Source organism: Malus domestica, chromosome 05, assembly GCF_042453785.1.
Source record: "Malus domestica chromosome 05, GDT2T_hap1".
NCBI classification, from domain to species: Eukaryota; Viridiplantae; Streptophyta; class Magnoliopsida; order Rosales; family Rosaceae; genus Malus; species Malus domestica.
This window is the reverse complement of record NC_091665.1, coordinates 18283390-18301478: the sequence shown is the minus strand read 5'-3', so window position 1 is coordinate 18301478 and position 18089 is coordinate 18283390. Positions and strand designations below refer to the sequence as shown.

Here is an 18089-nt window from a genome sequence, read left to right as displayed (position 1 = left end):
ATGTAAGAAAAATTTAATTTTTCTTGCCTTCTTCTTGGATAGTGCTATTACGGGGCAGCAGTCGGGGTGGTGCAGCACGTCGGCTGGTAGGGGCCAGGAGTTTGCTCGACATGGGCCGAGGAGATGTCATGGCAGGGACCAATGCTTGGGCAGCTTGGCTTGGCTTGAGCCAAGGGCAGCTTGTGCGGCTAGGGTCACGGATTGTGGCGCTGAGGCGCAGTGCTAGGCGAGCCGCATGGCTCATGTCCTTTGGGCTCTTGGACCTGACTTGTGCTAGGCAGGTGATTGAAAGAAATAAAGAGGTTGCGAGCCTCATGAGCTGCTGGAATGTTGGGTTGAACTCCTCTGCTAGGTACCACGAATGGCGTTGGCTACTTTAACTCTCTTCCTCAAGAGAAACGTGGGTTGCTCCCAAAATAAGAGGTGAATAGGATCAAGGCGGATGCATTGGCTTGTCCAATTACCATTGTGAATCCTGCTGCAAGTGAAGGTGGGAAAAATGATCTTCCCTGCCTGCTCAAGAGATGCCGGCTGAGAAAAAACCAAAGACTTCTTTCGCTGCTTATGCAAAGGATGAAAAGTTGATTGCTGCTTATAATCAAGTGATCCACTTCAAGAGAATTGTCGATAGGCTTGAACCCCAAGTGTTGGAACTTCAAGGTGTATTAAAGATCAATGAAAGTTTGAAGAAAGAAGTGGATGAGCTGCAGTGCGTCCATGTTGGTATTGGTGAAGTAGTTGGAGAAGTTGGTGCCCAGGCTGGAGCAATCGGGGGTGATGCCGCTGCTAAGAGCTTTGCGACTGCTGAAGGTGTGGCGACCGAATAGTCGTGGGATGTCCAGGCTGCTAAAGTGTAGTCATCTAAGTAGCCTTTAAGATTTTCTTTGTTTTTCCTTGTAGCTCTTGTTTTGCTTGAACTCCTTCGGCCTTTGCTAGTTGTTTATAAACATGTTTTCCTTAGCTTTTCTTCATTTTTGCTTCTTTTGTTCATGCCTTAACCTTTAGACTTGATAGACCAATGGCAAGCATGCTACTTTTTTATAAGCAGACAAGCTCGCGTAGCCTATGCAGTCGTAGGTATTGGTGTAGAACTTTGCAAAGTTGTTAGCCATTAGGTTAGCAGCTGAATGCCTTACTTACATAAGCAGACAAGTCCGCGTAACCACTAGGCTATTAACCTTGACTTTCTCCAATTTTGTAGGTTGCGTAGCAAGTATCACAACACTTTAGGACTTGGTGTAGGTTGTTCCACGCTTGGCAGAGGTGAAGCTTATTGACTACGTATCATGTCGGCAGTGGATAAAACTTCGTATATGCGTGCTAGCTTGTTTAACCTTTCACAAGAATGTGCGGTTATATAAGTCTAGTGCGGCTTTACTGCTCGAAGGGCAAGCCGTAGGCAGTCTTCCGGAATCCGTAGGCTACCTTAGTGCACTCGGTTGTAGCTTTAGGATTCCAGGGCAGTCGTTCATCGGATGTACTGCGTAATGTGCCCTCTCTGTCTCTAAGGCCCGGTTCCCCACGGACTAGGCCAAGAGACCCAAAATCCTTCAGTTAGCTAAGCCTTGAAAAAGACCATTGCGGCTACTTCTAGAAATCCCGGCGCAAGCCATCGTGCATCTAGTTATACTAGGACAGCCCGGCTCATCCACGTCTGGATATTCGGAGTGTAAAGTTTATCCTCCCGTTCTTGGAGAGCTGACCCATGTGGGTGTCGGGGAATTGGTTTACCCTCTCGCGTTGGAGAGCAATTACTTTACCCTCTCGCACTGGAGAGCATGGTTGGTCCCTCGGGGGGGCGCAATTCCTGCAGTAAGTCCTTAAGAAAGGCGCGGTCTTGTTTTGAAGTGTATGAGTGATCAGTTGTTGTAAGCATGCAACCAAACCAAGTCGTGATTACTTCTGAATTCCTCATTGAAAAACGAGTTAAACGAACCAAAACTTAGATGTAAGGTAAGAACTGCATAACAACTGGATAATCCTCGGCTGGTGAGGTAGTACCCGTCGAGCTGCTTGATTCTTCGGGGTTTGATGTAGCGAGAGGTCACACATGGTACTTCCTCAGATTGTAGGCGTTCCACTATTTTTAGATCTTTTTGTCATTTTATGGTGGCGAGGGTGTAATTGTTATTACCACCTACTCTGCTGATCTTGTACGGACTTTCCCAGATGGGATCCATATTTTTTGAGCCTTTTCTACTGGCAGTGATGAAGGTTTTTCTTATGACCAGATCTCCAGGCTGGAACTGCCAGATCTTGGCCCTTTTGTTGTAGCTGGAGAGGAGCTGATGCTGGTAGGCTGCAATGCGAGTGATAGTCTGTTCGCACCTCTCTTCTACCAGATCTAAGCTTGTGGCCATCTCATTTCGGTTGCTCGTCTTTTGGTTGTACGATATGCCCATAGACATCCTTGGAGTTCGTCTAGCCATTTTCTTTTCTTATTGGTGGGGGATTTCTTGTGGCAGTCGATGATCATCTTAGTGGATGCTTTGGCCCACCTATTGCCTTGAGGATATCTTGGCGTAGACATATGCTTCTTGATGCCATATTTTTGGAAGAACTTCACCAAATCTTTGCCCACGAATTGCGGGCCGTTGTCGGTGACGATGATTAAGGGATGCCAAATCGGCAAATGATACTCCTTCATATGAAGCGCTCTATATCCGTCTGAACCATGATCGTCATGGGCTCTACTTCTACTTATTTGGTGAAGTAGTCGGTTGCCATGATCATCATGCCTTTGCCCCTGGTAGTCTGGTTGGTGATTGGCTAGGACTCGGAATGAATGGAAAGCTTTTTCACCACCAAGTCTTTCGTCATTCGAAGGCCTGCTAGTGGGGCTTCGTACTCTGCTTCGTTGTTATATGCTTTGAAGTTTAGAGTGATCGCCTGCTTGAGCATTGAAACGTCTCGGGTGGCAAGAACCACGACTGCTCATGAGCCTTCGTAGTTGGATGCGGCGTCGACATGTAAACGCCAGAAATCTCCATTGAGGGAGCAGGTGTGGCTAAAGTGTGCTCGGCATCCTTCGGGGCGTCGTTGGGCCGAGTTGTTACGTTCGTCAGAAAACTTTGCATCTGCCATGGTCTACGCCTTTATCGTCGCTGGTTTAGATTCGGCGGAATAGTGCGTCATGATGATGACTGCTTGAGTTTAAAGGTAAAACTTAAGCTTTTAGGTTACAACAATTATCGCCAAGGTTAGCTTTTGAATTTTAATAGCATCGATGAGAGCTTTTGAACTGTAGAATACAGGTAACTGTAGAATACAGGTAGTCGGCCCCCTAGCTCTTCTCACATGATGGTAGAGCTTATTGCTACTTTAGATACCATCAAACATGTGAATAAGTCATCCGCTGCTTCTAGAGAGATGATGTCGGGTACTTCTTCAAGTCTTTGAATGTGCATTGGCGAGCTTCATCCCAAAGTGCATGCTTCTTTGCCAAAGCAAAAGAGTCTGCCAAAGTTAGATCTTCTTTCATGATCAATTTTTTGAATAGTGGGTGGTCTGCTGGAAGTCCTTTTTAGAAGGCTGCTCTAGCTATCGAGTCGTTGCATCCAACTATTTTTTCCTTCTCTACTTTGAACCTCCTCACATAGTCGCGAAGCGACTCCTTTGGGTTCTTCTTGACGTTGAACAAATGGTCAGACTTCTTTTTTATCGAGCGATAAGATGAATATTCTTTGGTGAAAACCAAAGAAAGTTTGTAGAAATTCCGGATGGATTGTGGCGGCAGGGTGTAGAACCAATCTTGCGCCTCACCTTGTAGAGTGGTGGCGAATATCTTGCACATGAGATCATCGTTGTTTCGATAAAGCATCATTGCGCTTCGGTAGCGTTTTAAGTGTCTCTCCAGGTCTTCATCCCCTTTGAAAGATGTGAAATGTGGCATGCTGAACTCACGTGGAGGCTCTGCCTGCTCGATCTCGTCCGTAAAGGGTGACCTGCTTATGTTGGTCATGTTCTGTTGTAATGCCTCGTCAGTGACCTCGTTGCGTTGGAAATCATGCCATCGCTTGGTTAATAGTCTCTCTACTTCTTCGTGAATTTGCCTTTGTTGGGGGTAGCGGAGCTCTCGGCTGCCCCCAACCATGACTTGTTGGTCTAGGTTGCTCTTCCATGTGTTTGGCTCGTCTATGCCGCGGATGCAGTGCATGTGGTGCGTTCCTAGTAGGCGAACGAGTTCTTCGCAGGCTACTGGTTGAACTTGAGCTGGATTGAATGACTGCTTCTCTCCGTCCGTCGTGCTGCCTACTCTGATGTGAGGTGGAGGATGCTCCTTGTGGGCTTTGCTGCGAATGGACAATTTGTCCGAAAGGTTGCTCATGTTGACTATCGGAGTATGACCTCAACCGTGAATGTATGTTCATATGTGGGCCTAGTCGAGAGTGTGTGCTCCTCCGCGCGCTAAGACAGGAATGTACACTGCCCAAACGTTTGGCTTGTGACTGGTCGAGTGGCTGCTTGCCAAGACGCTGCTGGAAAAGTCCATCTGCCCTTGTCCTACTTCAGGATACCTCGTCCGGGGCACGTTGGATCCCGACGCATTGCAAAAGTTGATTCACCAAGGTTGTCTAATGTGCAAGGGCGCTCATCAACTCTATGACTTGTCAAGACAAGTGTTGTTCACCATTTGGATTGGAAGAGCTTGGAAGGAATGCGTTTCCTTAGGCAATGGAAAGGTGGTAGACTCCGGTCGCGAGATTTGAGTTGGGAAATGTCAAATCCGCGAAAAAATATGGTGAGAATGCCCCCGGCTCGATGGTAGGTCCGAATGGTTGAGATAGTCTTGGGCCGATTTGGGCTGCTTGGAAAGCCACGGAAGCAGGCCAGGGCACGAGAGCAGGTTGGGCCATAAGAGTGGGCTGCTCGATGGGAGCAGGCTGCTCGATGGGAGCAGGCTGGACAACGGGAGTGGGCTGCTCGTCGGGAACAGGCTGGGCCACGAAAACAGGCTGCTCGGTGGGAGTAGGCTGTACCACAGGAGTGGGCTGCTCGTCGGGAGCAGGCTAGGCCACAAAAGCAGGCTGAACCACGGGAGTAGGTTGCTCGTCGGGAGTAGGTTGCTCGTCGGGAGCAGGTTGGGCCACGAGAGTAGGCTGGGCCGCGAGAGTGGGCTGCTCGTTGGGAACAGGCTGGGCCGCGAGAGTGGACTGCTCATCGAGAGCAGGCTGGACCACGGGAGTGGGCTGCTCGTCCGGAGCAGGTTGCTTAGCGCGTGATGCATGTGAATGCGAGGCTTGGGCTCGGACGCGTGCAAGCTTGGATGGCACGACTTGGGCCGTGGCCTTGGTACCGTGAGCCTTGGATGGCACGGCTTGGGCAGTGGTGAAGGCACCATGGACCTCGCCACTGGTGGCTACCGAAGTAGCCACCGTGGTGGAAATTCGTGGTGGTGCTGCTCCACTTATTGTCGCATTTAGCCTCACAGATCTCCGCAATCCCATTTCTTGAACATTAGAATTTTCACTTGTGGAATTTTCTAAATTTCAAGCCATTATATTTTGCTTATACGTTTTATCAAAGAACCTTTGCAAGTAAAAAATTCTAATAATAAGAACGTATGAAAAATATTCAAATGGACTAGAAAATAAAGAAAAAACCTTTTTGTGCGAGAGTCTTTTACGAGTATGGATTTCAACTCTCAAAGAAAGCTCCAATTTGTGGATGCAAATTTTCTCCTCTTCGATCTTGGACGATTTAGCACCTACAAAACAACTAGCACCTTAGGTTAAGGCCAAAAGCCTCACGCCCCCACGATGAATGGGGGGGGGCTTTGGCCAAAGAACCTCCAATGCCAAAGTTAGAATTTTAGAGAGAAAAAATGTTTAGAGTGTTTAGTATTTTTTGCAAGAGGATTGGAATGATCTTTTGGTGAAAATGGGAATCCATTTATAGGGATAGGGGTGGCCGGCCTAGCTAGGGTTTTTGTGTTTGATTTAGGTTTAATTAGCCAATTTATTTGGCTATTTAAACATAAAATGAATGTTTTGGTGGTTTTTGGAATTAATTGGCTAGTTAATTAGGGTAATTAAAAAGAGAAAATAGTGGAAAAGGTGGAGAATAAGATGGTTTACTTTTCTTGATGGGATTGGCCGGCCACTTTAGTAGTTTTAGGTTTGGATAGGTGTTTCAATTGATAATTAAGGGATTGATTAGGTAATTAATCCCTTAATTAGTCAATTATTATGATTTTAGGAAATATGAAGGGAATAAGTATATTATTTAGCTAATTGATTAGCTAAATAATGAAATGGGAAATATATGAATAAATCAGGTTTTAAGTTGATACCTATTTTGGGAAATTTTGACTTGGTTGAGGGATAATTGCCTGCTGCTTGCGCGTGGGAATCCTAGTATGCCTCAAGGGTATTCTTGTCCTTTTTTATCCAAAGATCCATGTGTCGCCTTATGATTATTTTTGGCTCCACAGTACCTCCGTTACATTTTCCATCCATTGATCCATTAAGAGCTGACGTGGCTGCCACATTTGTACCACATGGCAAAAAAAATAATTTTTTAATTTAAAAAAAAAAACCTGAATCTTCTTAACAAAAAATAAAAATAAAATAAAAAATTGAAAAACGCAGAACCCACTCCACCTTCCCTGCAACCCTTCCCCACCATTCTTCTCCCTCCTTCCCGAGCCTCCCAACCACCTCCCTCTTCTCCACTTTCTTCACTTAATCCCTTGTTATCGTGTTCTCATCCCAACGTGATTTTGTTAATCGAGCCCGAGAGCTGGCTGTAGGTGGAAGATCCGGCTGGGTTGAAAACCGGGTCAGATTGCTGATACTAATCGGAACAGGGGTCGCATTGGAGCCAGTTGACGTCGGTGCCGGTGTTGAGCACCATGTAGAACGACTTCGTCGAAGTGCCGACTCCTATCCGGGAGAAGTACTTGCCGCTGCCCTGGCTAACACAGGAGACGACGGGGGTGAAGAGGTCCTAGGGTTGGATCTCGGCGTGCATGGGCTTGAGATCCCCCCTTTTATCCCCTGGAGTGCCAGCTGGAGCTTGGTGTGGAGCGAGTTCACTCGAGTTGAGTCGCGGCCGAGTCTGGTGAGGGTGAGGGATTTGTAGTCCTAGTGCTAGGAATTGAAGAGGGTGTTGTAGGGGTGGAGTTGGAATGAGAAGGCAGAGGAGTTGAGGGGTTGGGATTCCTGGGATTGGGATTCCAGCGGTTGGAGGGACTCTGGGTCGAATGAAGGGAGGTGAAGAGAGTGAGGAGAGGAAGGTGGTTGCTCAGCTCGGGAGGGAGAAGAGGGGTGGGGAAGGGTTGAAGGGAATGTGGGGTGGGTTCTGCGTTTTTCAATTTTTATTTTTATTTTTTTTGTTGAGAAGATTCAGGTTTTTTTTTAAAATTAAAAAATTAATTTTTGTCACATAGCACACAGGTGGCAGCCACGTGGCACAAATGTGGCAACCACATAAGCTCTTAACAGATCAATGGATGAAAAATGTAACGGATGTACTATATTGAAATGAAATAGTAGGTGAGGTATGAAAGTAAAATGTTTTAAAGATATTGTATGAGGTTGTAATAGACCTCAAACCTAAAGGGGTATTATGTAATTTACCCTTAGATCTGGTACCTTTAAGATTTGAGATGATTATCTTTATCTTTATTCCAACTATTTTCTTTGCAGATTCAATGGATGTTTTACTTGTTACATATCCAGTGAGTTATCAAATTAGATTCAAGTACACATCATTGCCTCGAGGGAGGGGAACCCAAACAAGCCTTCAGACCCGTCAGTTGCATACTCTTTTGGTTTGTTGTTTTATCATCCACCAATGATTTTCATTGATTTGATCTTCATGGCAGACATCCATCGATCACTTGTCTCTTTTGGTTTGTTTTGTTTCAATTATTTGGTTCTTGTATCCTGGGATCAATACTTTACTCCGTAGATCTTGCACTGATTTCTTAATATTCTTCACACCAATATTTATATAGGGAACAATTATATAATAATCTGGAACATAAGTCATTTGATGTATTATTTTATATGATGACATTATTGATCCTATCTCTAAAATATTTTAGTAACAATCAAATACACTTGTGCATAACTTTAATGTATATAAAGTCATGTAATAGTGTTCCGAGTACATAAAAAAAATGGTGCCTCAAAGAAACAACAGAAATATCTTAGGGACTGCATATATCTATTGTTTGTCAAAAGTATATTTTAGGTGATTTACCTTCAAGGGTCCATATATTACTGTAAGCGACATGTGATGAGGATCAATATAAGAATTTATATGCTTAGGCACGTAGACAGGCAGGCTAAGTTGCAAGTGCGACAACCAAAATTGGAGAAGAGGGAAGTGATTTTGAAGCATTCAATTGTAAACTCTCCGGATGATTAATGATAATGAAGGAGAACAACAGATGAGAATCAGATTGGGATCATAGGAATCAACACTAAAATTTGGGCACCATCTATAACTGATATGGAGCAATTAAATTTAAAAAAATATATATATGAGATTAAGACACTGACCTCCAAATGGATAGATTTTTCATTGTGTCCGGATCATGAGTGGTATACCACGTGTTATTATATATGTGGTGAGAAGTTTTATTTTTTAAGTTGTTAATTTTTTAACACAAATATTTCACCACTTGTACAGTAACACATGATGATTTAGAGTTTAGGGTTTTACACTGACGTGAAGAATCGAAACCAAAACATTTTTACTTTTGTTCAAAATATTGTCTAATTTTGGATATATGAAATCGGTTGAGTTATCCCTTGGAGCTCTAGAAGTATCCTTCCTCACATCAAAATGTCTGTTACGGTATGGACCTTTCACTTGGCTTATAATAAGGACTGCAGTTGTAGAAAATGTCATGTTTCTCACTCTCCGCTGAAACCCTCACCATCTAGGCTTTGAATCAGAACAAGCTACTTGGCCAAGACAAGGGTTCGATCGCGCCTCGCGACTCGTTGTAACCTTCGCCTTTCCAACTTCAAGATTCGATGCAAGCAAAACTTTTCAAAAGTTGTGCTCGCAAGCATCCTTTTAATTTACATTTGGCCTCATCATAATAGGTGAATAAGACTATTTTGAATAATTGGCGTAGGTTTATTTGGTTTAGACGATTGGATTGAAACAGACATGTGACATTTTCAAGGTACATTGACGAAAGAAATGAAAAAAATGTAACCGGCTTGAAGGTAGGAGATGAATTATTCAAAATAAAAACTTATGCATTCCAATCCTTCTCAAACTAGGAGTAGAAGGGTGAAGTTTCATTCAGGCATAATCCTCTTTTAAATCTCTTCAAAATAAAAACTCATTCTTGTCTACTTTTAATATGCCTTGAATTTCGAGTCTTATTAATTTCCAATCTGATCCCCTCTATGAAACGAGGCCATATTGGATTGATAAGGGTATATGATAAAGATCTAAATATTAATAAGAAACAAGCAATCTTGCAGACGCCAAAACACTTCCCAAATGTTTGGGTTACATTTGAAGCGAGGGTATTTCATTTGATATCTAGTTTTACTCTTTATTTTTGGTTTGCTCTCTTATATTATTTAGCAATTGGGTTTCCCAACTGCATTCACCAACTATAACGAAGAATATTTTTTTTTATCTCTAACATAAATTTTGTTGTTGAAAATCCAATTGCTAATCCTATATATTGTTGGTTCTTGGAGTTAGAGTAGTTAAGAACATTTACTCTTACATCTAGAATCAACGTTTGAATTTTCTTGCTCCTCCTTTAGTGTTGTAAAATAAGGGGGTGGATCAGCCCCAAAACTAGCTCAAGGAGTTATTACAGATAATTCGAGCCCTAGGGACTCCCTTCATGTCATCAAATAATCGAGTTCCAATCAATCATGAGGATTCTCAAAATAATGGTACCCAAGATCCATATTATAGCTTCAATTGGCAATATTATCTGGCACCATGTTCTTCTCCCGATAAGCTTTGTTTATTATATATGAAGGAAATATTACTCTTAGTGTGTGTTTTTAGTAAAACTACTTGTTTTACCCTATTAAAGGCGTTTTGCTTGTGGTCCAATATCTTAGCAAATAGGATGTTTGGTTTCCTAAATTATTGTAGTAGTTTCAAATTCGTTTGGAAGAGTTTTCAAAATGGTTGAAAGGCCTACTTGTTTTACCCTATTAAAGGCGTTTTGCTTGTGGTCCAATATCTTAGCAAATAGGATGTTTGGTTTCCTAAATTATTGTAGTAGTTGCGAATTCGTTTGGAAGAGCTTTCAAATTGGTGGAAAGGGCTTTTGGTGAAATTAATTCTCAGTTTTAAAAGCAGTTTAAGTGCTTTTTGGAAGACGCACCATGTCACATCCCAGCCCGGGTCCCTACCACATCCCGGACTCAACTCCGCCGTAGCACGATATTGTCCACTTTGGGCCCTGACCACACCCTCAGGATTTTGTTTCTGGGAACTCACACGAGAACTTCCCAATGGGTCACCCATCATGGGATTGCTCTCACGCGAACTCGCTTAACTTCGGAGTTCCTACGGAACCCGAAGCCAGTGAGCTTCCAAAAGGCCTCGTGTAGGTAGAGATGAGAATATACATATAAGGCTTAGAGGATCCACTCCCTTGGGCGATATGAGATGTTACAATCCACCCCCCTTAGGGGCCCGACGTCTTCGTCGGCACACATCCGGCCAGAGATTGGTTCTAATACCAAATTGTCACATCCTGGCCCGAGCCCCCACCACATCCCGGGCTCGACTCCGCCGTAGCACGATATTGTCTGCTTTGGGCCCCGACCACACCCTCACGTTTTGTTTCTAGGAACTCACACGAGAACTTTCCAGTGGGTCACCCATCATGGAATTACGCTCACGCGAACTTGCTTAACTTCGAAGTTCCTACAGAACCCGAAGCTAGTGAGCTCCCAAAATGCCTCGTGCTAGGTAGAGATGAGAATATACATATAAGGTTTAGAGGATCCACTCCTCTGAGCGATGTGGGATGTTACATACCAGATATGTGCTTTTTACAAAAAACACTTAATGTGTTTTTCCAAAATCCACCGTTGCTATAGCCTTGGGGATAGGCAACCCAATCCACTCGGGCAATTGAACCCAAGGCAAGCGCGATGAAGAAGTCATGCAATAATCGCCTAGCCAGCGACCTGCCTATGTGACGTCACCATGACGTCAACCACAACTTAAATTATTAAAAACTTATAGTTATTAAAAATTACAAAAAAAACTAATAAAACATAAAAAATTATAATTTTTTTTTTCTTTCTATAAATACATGACCATGTTCTTCCACTTTACACTACATTTTAATATTTTCAAATACTTTCAATCAATTTTTTATTATTGTCTGAAATTAAAAATAAGTTATCTTTTATTAGTTTGTAAAATAAAAAAAATACTAATATTTTAATATGAATTGTCTTGGCTATTTAGTTTAAGGATAGAGATGCACTTCGGTAGTTATTGTTCATTAGAGGGGATTGAGTTGACTATTGCCCAAGAAGGCCTTCCTACACTAGAAGTGCTATAAGAATTGGTTTTAAAAATATTTTCAATAAAAACGATTTTAATTATTTAAAAAAACACTTTCAAACCAATCATTAATTAAGAGGAGTACATAATTGAATACCAAACTTCACCCCGTTATGCCCACTTGGGTGTCATGTGTTGAAAAAAATCCAAACGTTTGTGTCATGCTATATTTTAGTTAGTAGGGATACCAAATTGAAATCAAACTTCACCCCTTATGCCTACTTGGGTGTCATGTGTTGAAACAATCCAGAAGCTTATGTGTCATGTTTTGGTACCCTCCAAAAGAAATTGCATAATTGTTGTGGCATGGACTTGGAAGTCAATGTGTATTTTGTTCTTGTGGAAATTGTGACGTAGAGAGCTTAGGGTTTATGGGTTTGCACCCTCGTGTGAAAGGACTGAGTCACAAATTATTGACAAGTCATTTTTTGGAAAAGCACTTTAGTTATCCTCTTTCTACCTGTTGAATAAGGATAAGGATTGTCTGCCCTCCTAGTTGTGGTGCCCTTTCATGCCCTTTTATTTTGTGCGGTCACGGTTAAGTCACGTCAATATTTTATATTAATTTTTTAATGAGATAATAAGACAAAAAACAATAAAAATATAAAATATTGACGTGACTTAACCGTAACCACACAAAATAAGAGGGCATGGAAGGGCACCACAACTAGGAGGGCAGACAATCCTTGTCCGTTGAATAAATGGTTCAGCTACTAGGATTAGATGGAGTTATTATTATTATTATTATTTTGAAAGCAACCTCAAGCGGTGGAAGCATCAATGCTTGCTGTGAACTTTCTGATTCTCATTGATGAAAACGTAACCTTTACACGGTTTTATTCACAAGGAGATCTACAGTTACAAGATACAGTTACAAGAGTCCTGTAGTAGCTGAACCATTTACATAAATTAAATGCAATTTACAAAGGGGTGTGATATCCACACACTTCTTTTTACTTCTCCCACACCTTTTTGGTTTTTGGCCGTCGGATCGGATGAATTGAAGAAGATTAACGAACAGAAATTAATAAGGGGTGTGTGAGAAGTAAAAATGGGTGTGTGGATAGTATATCCCTTTACAAATAATAATCCCATCTAATCCTAGCAGCATGTCGAGTAAATAGTTCAGCTCTACCCAATCAAGCAAGTCAAGTGGTGTATTTTTCTTCCAATTTCAATCACTTCTACAAGAGTAATGAAATATTTGTATTATCATGTATACCATCTTTCTAACCCACCGACACATATTGGGTACAAATATACGTAAGACTAACAATTTTACTACTATAAACCTACTTTTTCTACAATTCTCATTCAAGCACAAAATCTTCGTTTGGACATATATTTCCATTCTAATACTGTAATGAACGCCAAACTTCTAAACTTTTGGTAGGCCACCAATAGACTTTATAAAGCAAATATAAAAAGGCAAACAGCAATGTATGACAATGAGAGCTCAACTCTCAGCGTCGGACAAACATATTTGGGGGGCAAGTTTATCTGTTTCCTCATGACCCTTTACTATTCTTTCTTTCTTCAAGTCTTCCTTCTTAATCTCCTTAATATACAAAATTTATTTTATTACATATTAGTATCTCCTCACTATTTCTAACTACTCTTCATTCATTGAGCTTAAACAACCAGACATGGCTACCTTCTCTTTCTTTTCTTCACTTTTGATCTCAACATTTTTGGTGCATTTATGTTTGTACCATTATAAGGTTGAAGCCTTGGAGATAATCATAGGTGGAGGAGGAGGTGAGGCCAGCCCTCCTGCTCCCTCCCCCGAATACGAAGATTGTCCTCCCCCTCCTCCCCCTCCATGCCCGCCTCCACCATCACTGCCACCACCTCCTCCTCCATCACTGCCATTGCCTCCACCTCCAAAACTACAGTCTCCACCACCGCCACTGCCACCAAAATTACCGCCACCACCTTCCTCCGGCCCCTTTGAAAGCGAGCGACTTGAAGTTGCCTTCAATGTGGTTAAAAGGTTCGTAGCAAAAATCAAGTCCGACCCAAAGGGCTTCGCAAAGACATGGAAAGGTCCAAATGTTTGCAGATACAAGGGCTTTGTCTGCGCCGTTCATCCTGTCTACAAGCAGAAAACAGTGTCTGGTATAGACATCAACGGGGCTATGTTGGGTGGTGACAACAATAAACTTCCACTCGATGGCTTCCTTGACAAGTTAGAAGACTTGGTGTTCTTCCATGCAAACTCCAACAACTTCACAGGCTCAGTCCCGATTGGCACTGCCATGCTTCGATACTTCTACGAGCTCGATCTCAGCAACAACAAGCTATCCGGAGGGTTTCCGTACGAGGTTTTAACAGCAACAAATTTGACATTTTTGGACCTCCGGTTCAACTTCTTTGCCGGTCCAGTCCCAGCCCGAGTCATCAAACTAGACGTTGATGTGCTATTCCTCAACAACAACTGTTTCACTCAGCAGATCCCTGACGATCTTGGCTCCTCACCTGCCCATTACTTCACTTTTGCCAACAACAATTTCACCGGTCCGATCCCAAGAAGCATTGGTCAAGCATCCAGAACCCTTTATGAGGTTCTCTTCCTTGGGAACAAACTTTCAGGTATGGTCCAAAATTTCGATAATATTCAAAAAACACAATTCGCTGTCTTTTTTAGTTTTTTTATTTTGTAAAAGACTAAGTGGGAAGAAATTAAATTCGGATGAATTAGCTCTTAGTTTAGTGATAATTTTTTAAACCTGACAATTTCTTGCACGAGTTATTAACTCGACTCGCAATGATATGAAATAACGGATTTCGAGTCAACGCGTTAATTAATTGGACACACATGCTTAATAGGTTTATCCGTGTGTAATCCGTTTTAACCTAATAAGAAAAAATTTAGTTTGATATTTTGAAACTACTAAAAAGCCTTACTACGATGTATAGCCATAGTATAAGTGAGATTAAAAAATTTCAAAGCACATAAAAAATACCAAAGCACATTGAAAAATTCATAATAATTAATTTTGAAGTGCGAAAAATATGAAAAAAAAAATGCAAACGCTCGTGATTGCATTCTTTACGCTTCGTCGATGAGTACATCATCATTTGAATTTTCAAAACCCTACAAACCCGATGTTTTAGGGGGAAGTTCAAAATAAATAAAATACATAATAATTAATGTAAAAGTGAGAAAAATGTGAAAAAAAATGTACAAACGCTTGTAATTGTATCATCTATGCTTAAACGTTGGTGACATCTTCGGTTAGATTTTTAAAACCCTCAAAATCCTCATGAATAATGTTTATTGTTTGAGTTCAAAATTAATAATAATTAATGTGGAAGTATGAAGGTGTAAAGAAAATATACAATCATTCGTTGACAAGTTTTACAATTTTCATGAAGGGGTCAACTCCAAAATTCAACACCATACTCCACAAACCATAATTTATATTTAACCGTCGATTGTCGTTTGCCCTCTATTCTTCACACTGGATTTCATTTTTCAAATTTTCTTTTTGAAAACATGATCTTTCAGCGGATACAGAAAAATGAGCGTTTCAAATTGTTGATATCACATTCTGTGTTTACGGTTAACTGAAACATAAGTCGATATTATATAGTTGATAAAGACTTTATAAACTTCGAGCAATATTTTCATTAACCGTAAAAATCTGAACATGATATCAATGATCCAAACAGTTGATCTTTTTGCATCCGCTAAAGATTATGTTTTAAAAAAAAATGAAAAAACAAAATTCAGTGAGAAGAATGAAATGTAAATGTAAACGACAATCAATGGTTAAAATTAAATATATGGTTTATGGGATTATGGTGGCAAGTGTCAAAGTTGACCTCTTCACAAAAGTTGTAGAGATTTTCATTACAAGCGTTTGTGTTTATATATGGCTAAATAGCCAAAATGGTCCCTAAAATTTGCATAACTCATAACTTTGGTCCCTAACATTTCAAATCAATAAAAGTGGTGCTTGAGATTGTCTACCATCCATCATTTTGGTCATTCCGTTAAAAAATCCGTTAAGTGTCCAGGAGCTCTTGGCAGGAAGTTTGGGCAATATTTAAAGCTTCATAACTCAATCGTTTCTTAACCAAATTCAACCCATAATATATCAAAATGAAGATAGGAAAGTGCAAAATAAGATTATACCTATTTGGAAAGCCCAATTGTTGCCGGAGATGGCCTGAAAATAGCCTCAAAATTGTCTTGTCCGAGGGAAAATTAGAAAACTCGCCGGAAACTGGGTAAACTTTAAAAGTTCATAACTTCTTCAATACTCAACGAAATCAAGTGATTCAAAACGAAAATCATACTTCTCGACGATATGAAGAGAATGGTACCTTTTTCGATGGCTAACTAGGTGTGGTTTGGCTGAAAAACCGCTCAAAAGTGGCTGTCTTCGAGATTAAGACAGCCACTTTTGAGCTGTTTTCTGGCCAAAAAACAGATGGTTAACATGTACTCTATGTACTCCGTTGATATCTATTATTAATATCGACAAAATATCAAGGATACGTAACTATAGTCATATGTTGATTGGTACTCTGCATCGGCCAACAACATTTAATTTCATGTTAACGCTTGCGGATTGTATCTTATATGATATTTAAGATTCTGCTTTACAGGGTGTCTGCCTTATGAAATTGGGTACCTAAATCAGGCCACCGTATTCGACGCGAGTTCCAACTGCTTAACAGGCCCAATCCCAGCGTCATTTGCTTGCTTGGCCAAGATTGAGTTTCTAAATTTGGCCAAGAACCAGCTCTACGGACCAGTGCCTGAGATGGTGTGCATGTTGTCTAACCTGGAGAACTTGTCTTTGGCAGACAACTATTTCACAGAGGTCGGTCCAGAGTGCCAGAAATTGATTGACAGAAAGAAACTTGATGTTAGTAGGAACTGCATTTTGGACCAACCAAATCAGAGAATAAACGAGGAATGTGCTACTTTCTTCTCCATGCCTATAAAGTGTCCCAACGAGAAGGAAATGATTAACATTCCTTGTAAAAGACCGTATTCCGGATCAAACGAGAAGAAGTCCGATCATCTGCCACGAGCTCCACTGTCTTACGGTACTCTTGTACCACATAGGCTTTGATTAATTTCATGCCCGAAATGGACTCATCGGAGATGAGTCATGATGGTTTCTTGCATTTATGCATATATAGTTTATTTCTTAATGTTTGTAGCTACTTCATAATTTTATGGAGAGATGTAGTAAACTATATAGTCCTAAACTAATAAAGCGGAAGCCATCCATAGAATAATGAGCTTTTTATTTGTCTTAAATGTGATGAACAAATTCCAATTCTTTTTATTTTTTATTTTTTATTTTTTTACAAGAAACGATAGTGACTTTATCACTTAAGAAGAACTACAATCAAATAGAAAGACATCGTAAATTAAATTTGGTGATTCCTCGAACTAACAAGAATCCAAATAAAAAAGGGAAAAACTTGATATAAGTCCAATTTTTTTATCCAATATTAGAAAGAAATGTTATTGGCACTTTAAAATTCTCATTTTGCACTCTAAACTTTCTAGATTTAGGAAAAACAATACACTTCTGAGAAGTGAAAAATGAGATTTTTGAAGTGCCAATTGTGACGACCCGTCCCTAATTCTATGTTTTTACAAATTTTAAAAGTGTGATTTTACGAAAATGGCCTTAGAGGCGAGGGTATTGATTTTCGTGGACCAACGTTTAGTGAGACATACGAAATATTTCTATAGCGATCCAAGGTGGGTATATTACTATTTTATATCCTTCTTTATATCTTTGCATTCAAACTATATTATTATAGAAGGTTGTTTGAGAGTAATAAAAGAAAAGAAAACGGATTCAGGGAGAATGAGAAACGGAAGAGAAGGAAGGGGGCTGCTGCCCAATCGGAGGAGAGGGTTGCTAGCAAATCAAAAAGAAGAGAGAAGTGAGGGACGAATCAGAGAGGGGAAAGAGGGGAAAGGAGGAAGTAGAGAAGGAGAGGAACTGGCCGGGTTCCCCTTCGACCTGCGCGACCAGTTTCAAAACCCGGCCTCCCTGTCTGATTTTTCGATGGTTTTACACCAGTCCTCCGGTGAATTAGGACACCCCATACCCTACAACCATCAACACGACTCTTTTTTTCATGGTACTCTCATGAAACAATGCAAATTGTCCTTATTTCTTGGTGACCATCGACGGTAGCCTGTGAGTCATGTGGCAGCGACCCACCATTTATGAAACGAATCCCGTCAATCTCCACCACCTTTAGACCTCTCTTGAGCCTTGGAACAAAGCCCAGTTAGTTATAGGGGCAGCGAAGCGCCGGTGACGGTGAATTTCAGGGCACCCATTTTAGGATTCTGACGGGTTTTAGCAAAATTGGTTCTTGTCCTGGCCAAATTGGCATTGGTCAAATGTATGAAAGTTACTCTACTCATTGAGATCTTCATTTATGTAAATTTTGGTAATTTTTGGAAATAGTTGGATTTTCCGGCGAGTTGGGACAGCTGATCGCCACCCACGGCAGCGCGTGGCCAGGGGCCGTCGATGTCATTTTAGGCTAAATTAGATGCCTTGAGTTGCCTTGAG

At 41.2% G+C, this 18089-nt stretch overlaps 1 protein-coding gene across 1 annotated transcript; it reads left to right on the top strand.

Annotated features, from left to right (window-relative positions):
• Positions 1-12970: 12970 nt before the first annotated feature.
• LOC103405695 (uncharacterized protein At4g06744-like) lies at positions 12971-16804 on the top strand. Its single transcript, XM_029102103.2, has 2 exons — positions 12971-14115; positions 16141-16804. Exons 1-2 carry the CDS (start codon positions 13170-13172, stop codon positions 16611-16613), a joined length of 1419 nt encoding a protein of 472 aa, XP_028957936.2. The 5' UTR covers positions 12971-13169; the 3' UTR covers positions 16614-16804.
• Positions 16805-18089: the final 1285 nt, after the last annotated feature.

Coding starts and splice junctions, on each gene's coding strand:
- LOC103405695 (XM_029102103.2), top strand. CDS start 13,170: ATGGCTACCTTCTCTTTCTTTTCTTCACTTTTGATCTCAACATTTTTG. Junction 14,116..16,140: donor CCTTGGGAACAAACTTTCAG/GTATGGTCCAAA, acceptor TCTGCTTTACAG/GGTGTCTGCCTTATGAAATT.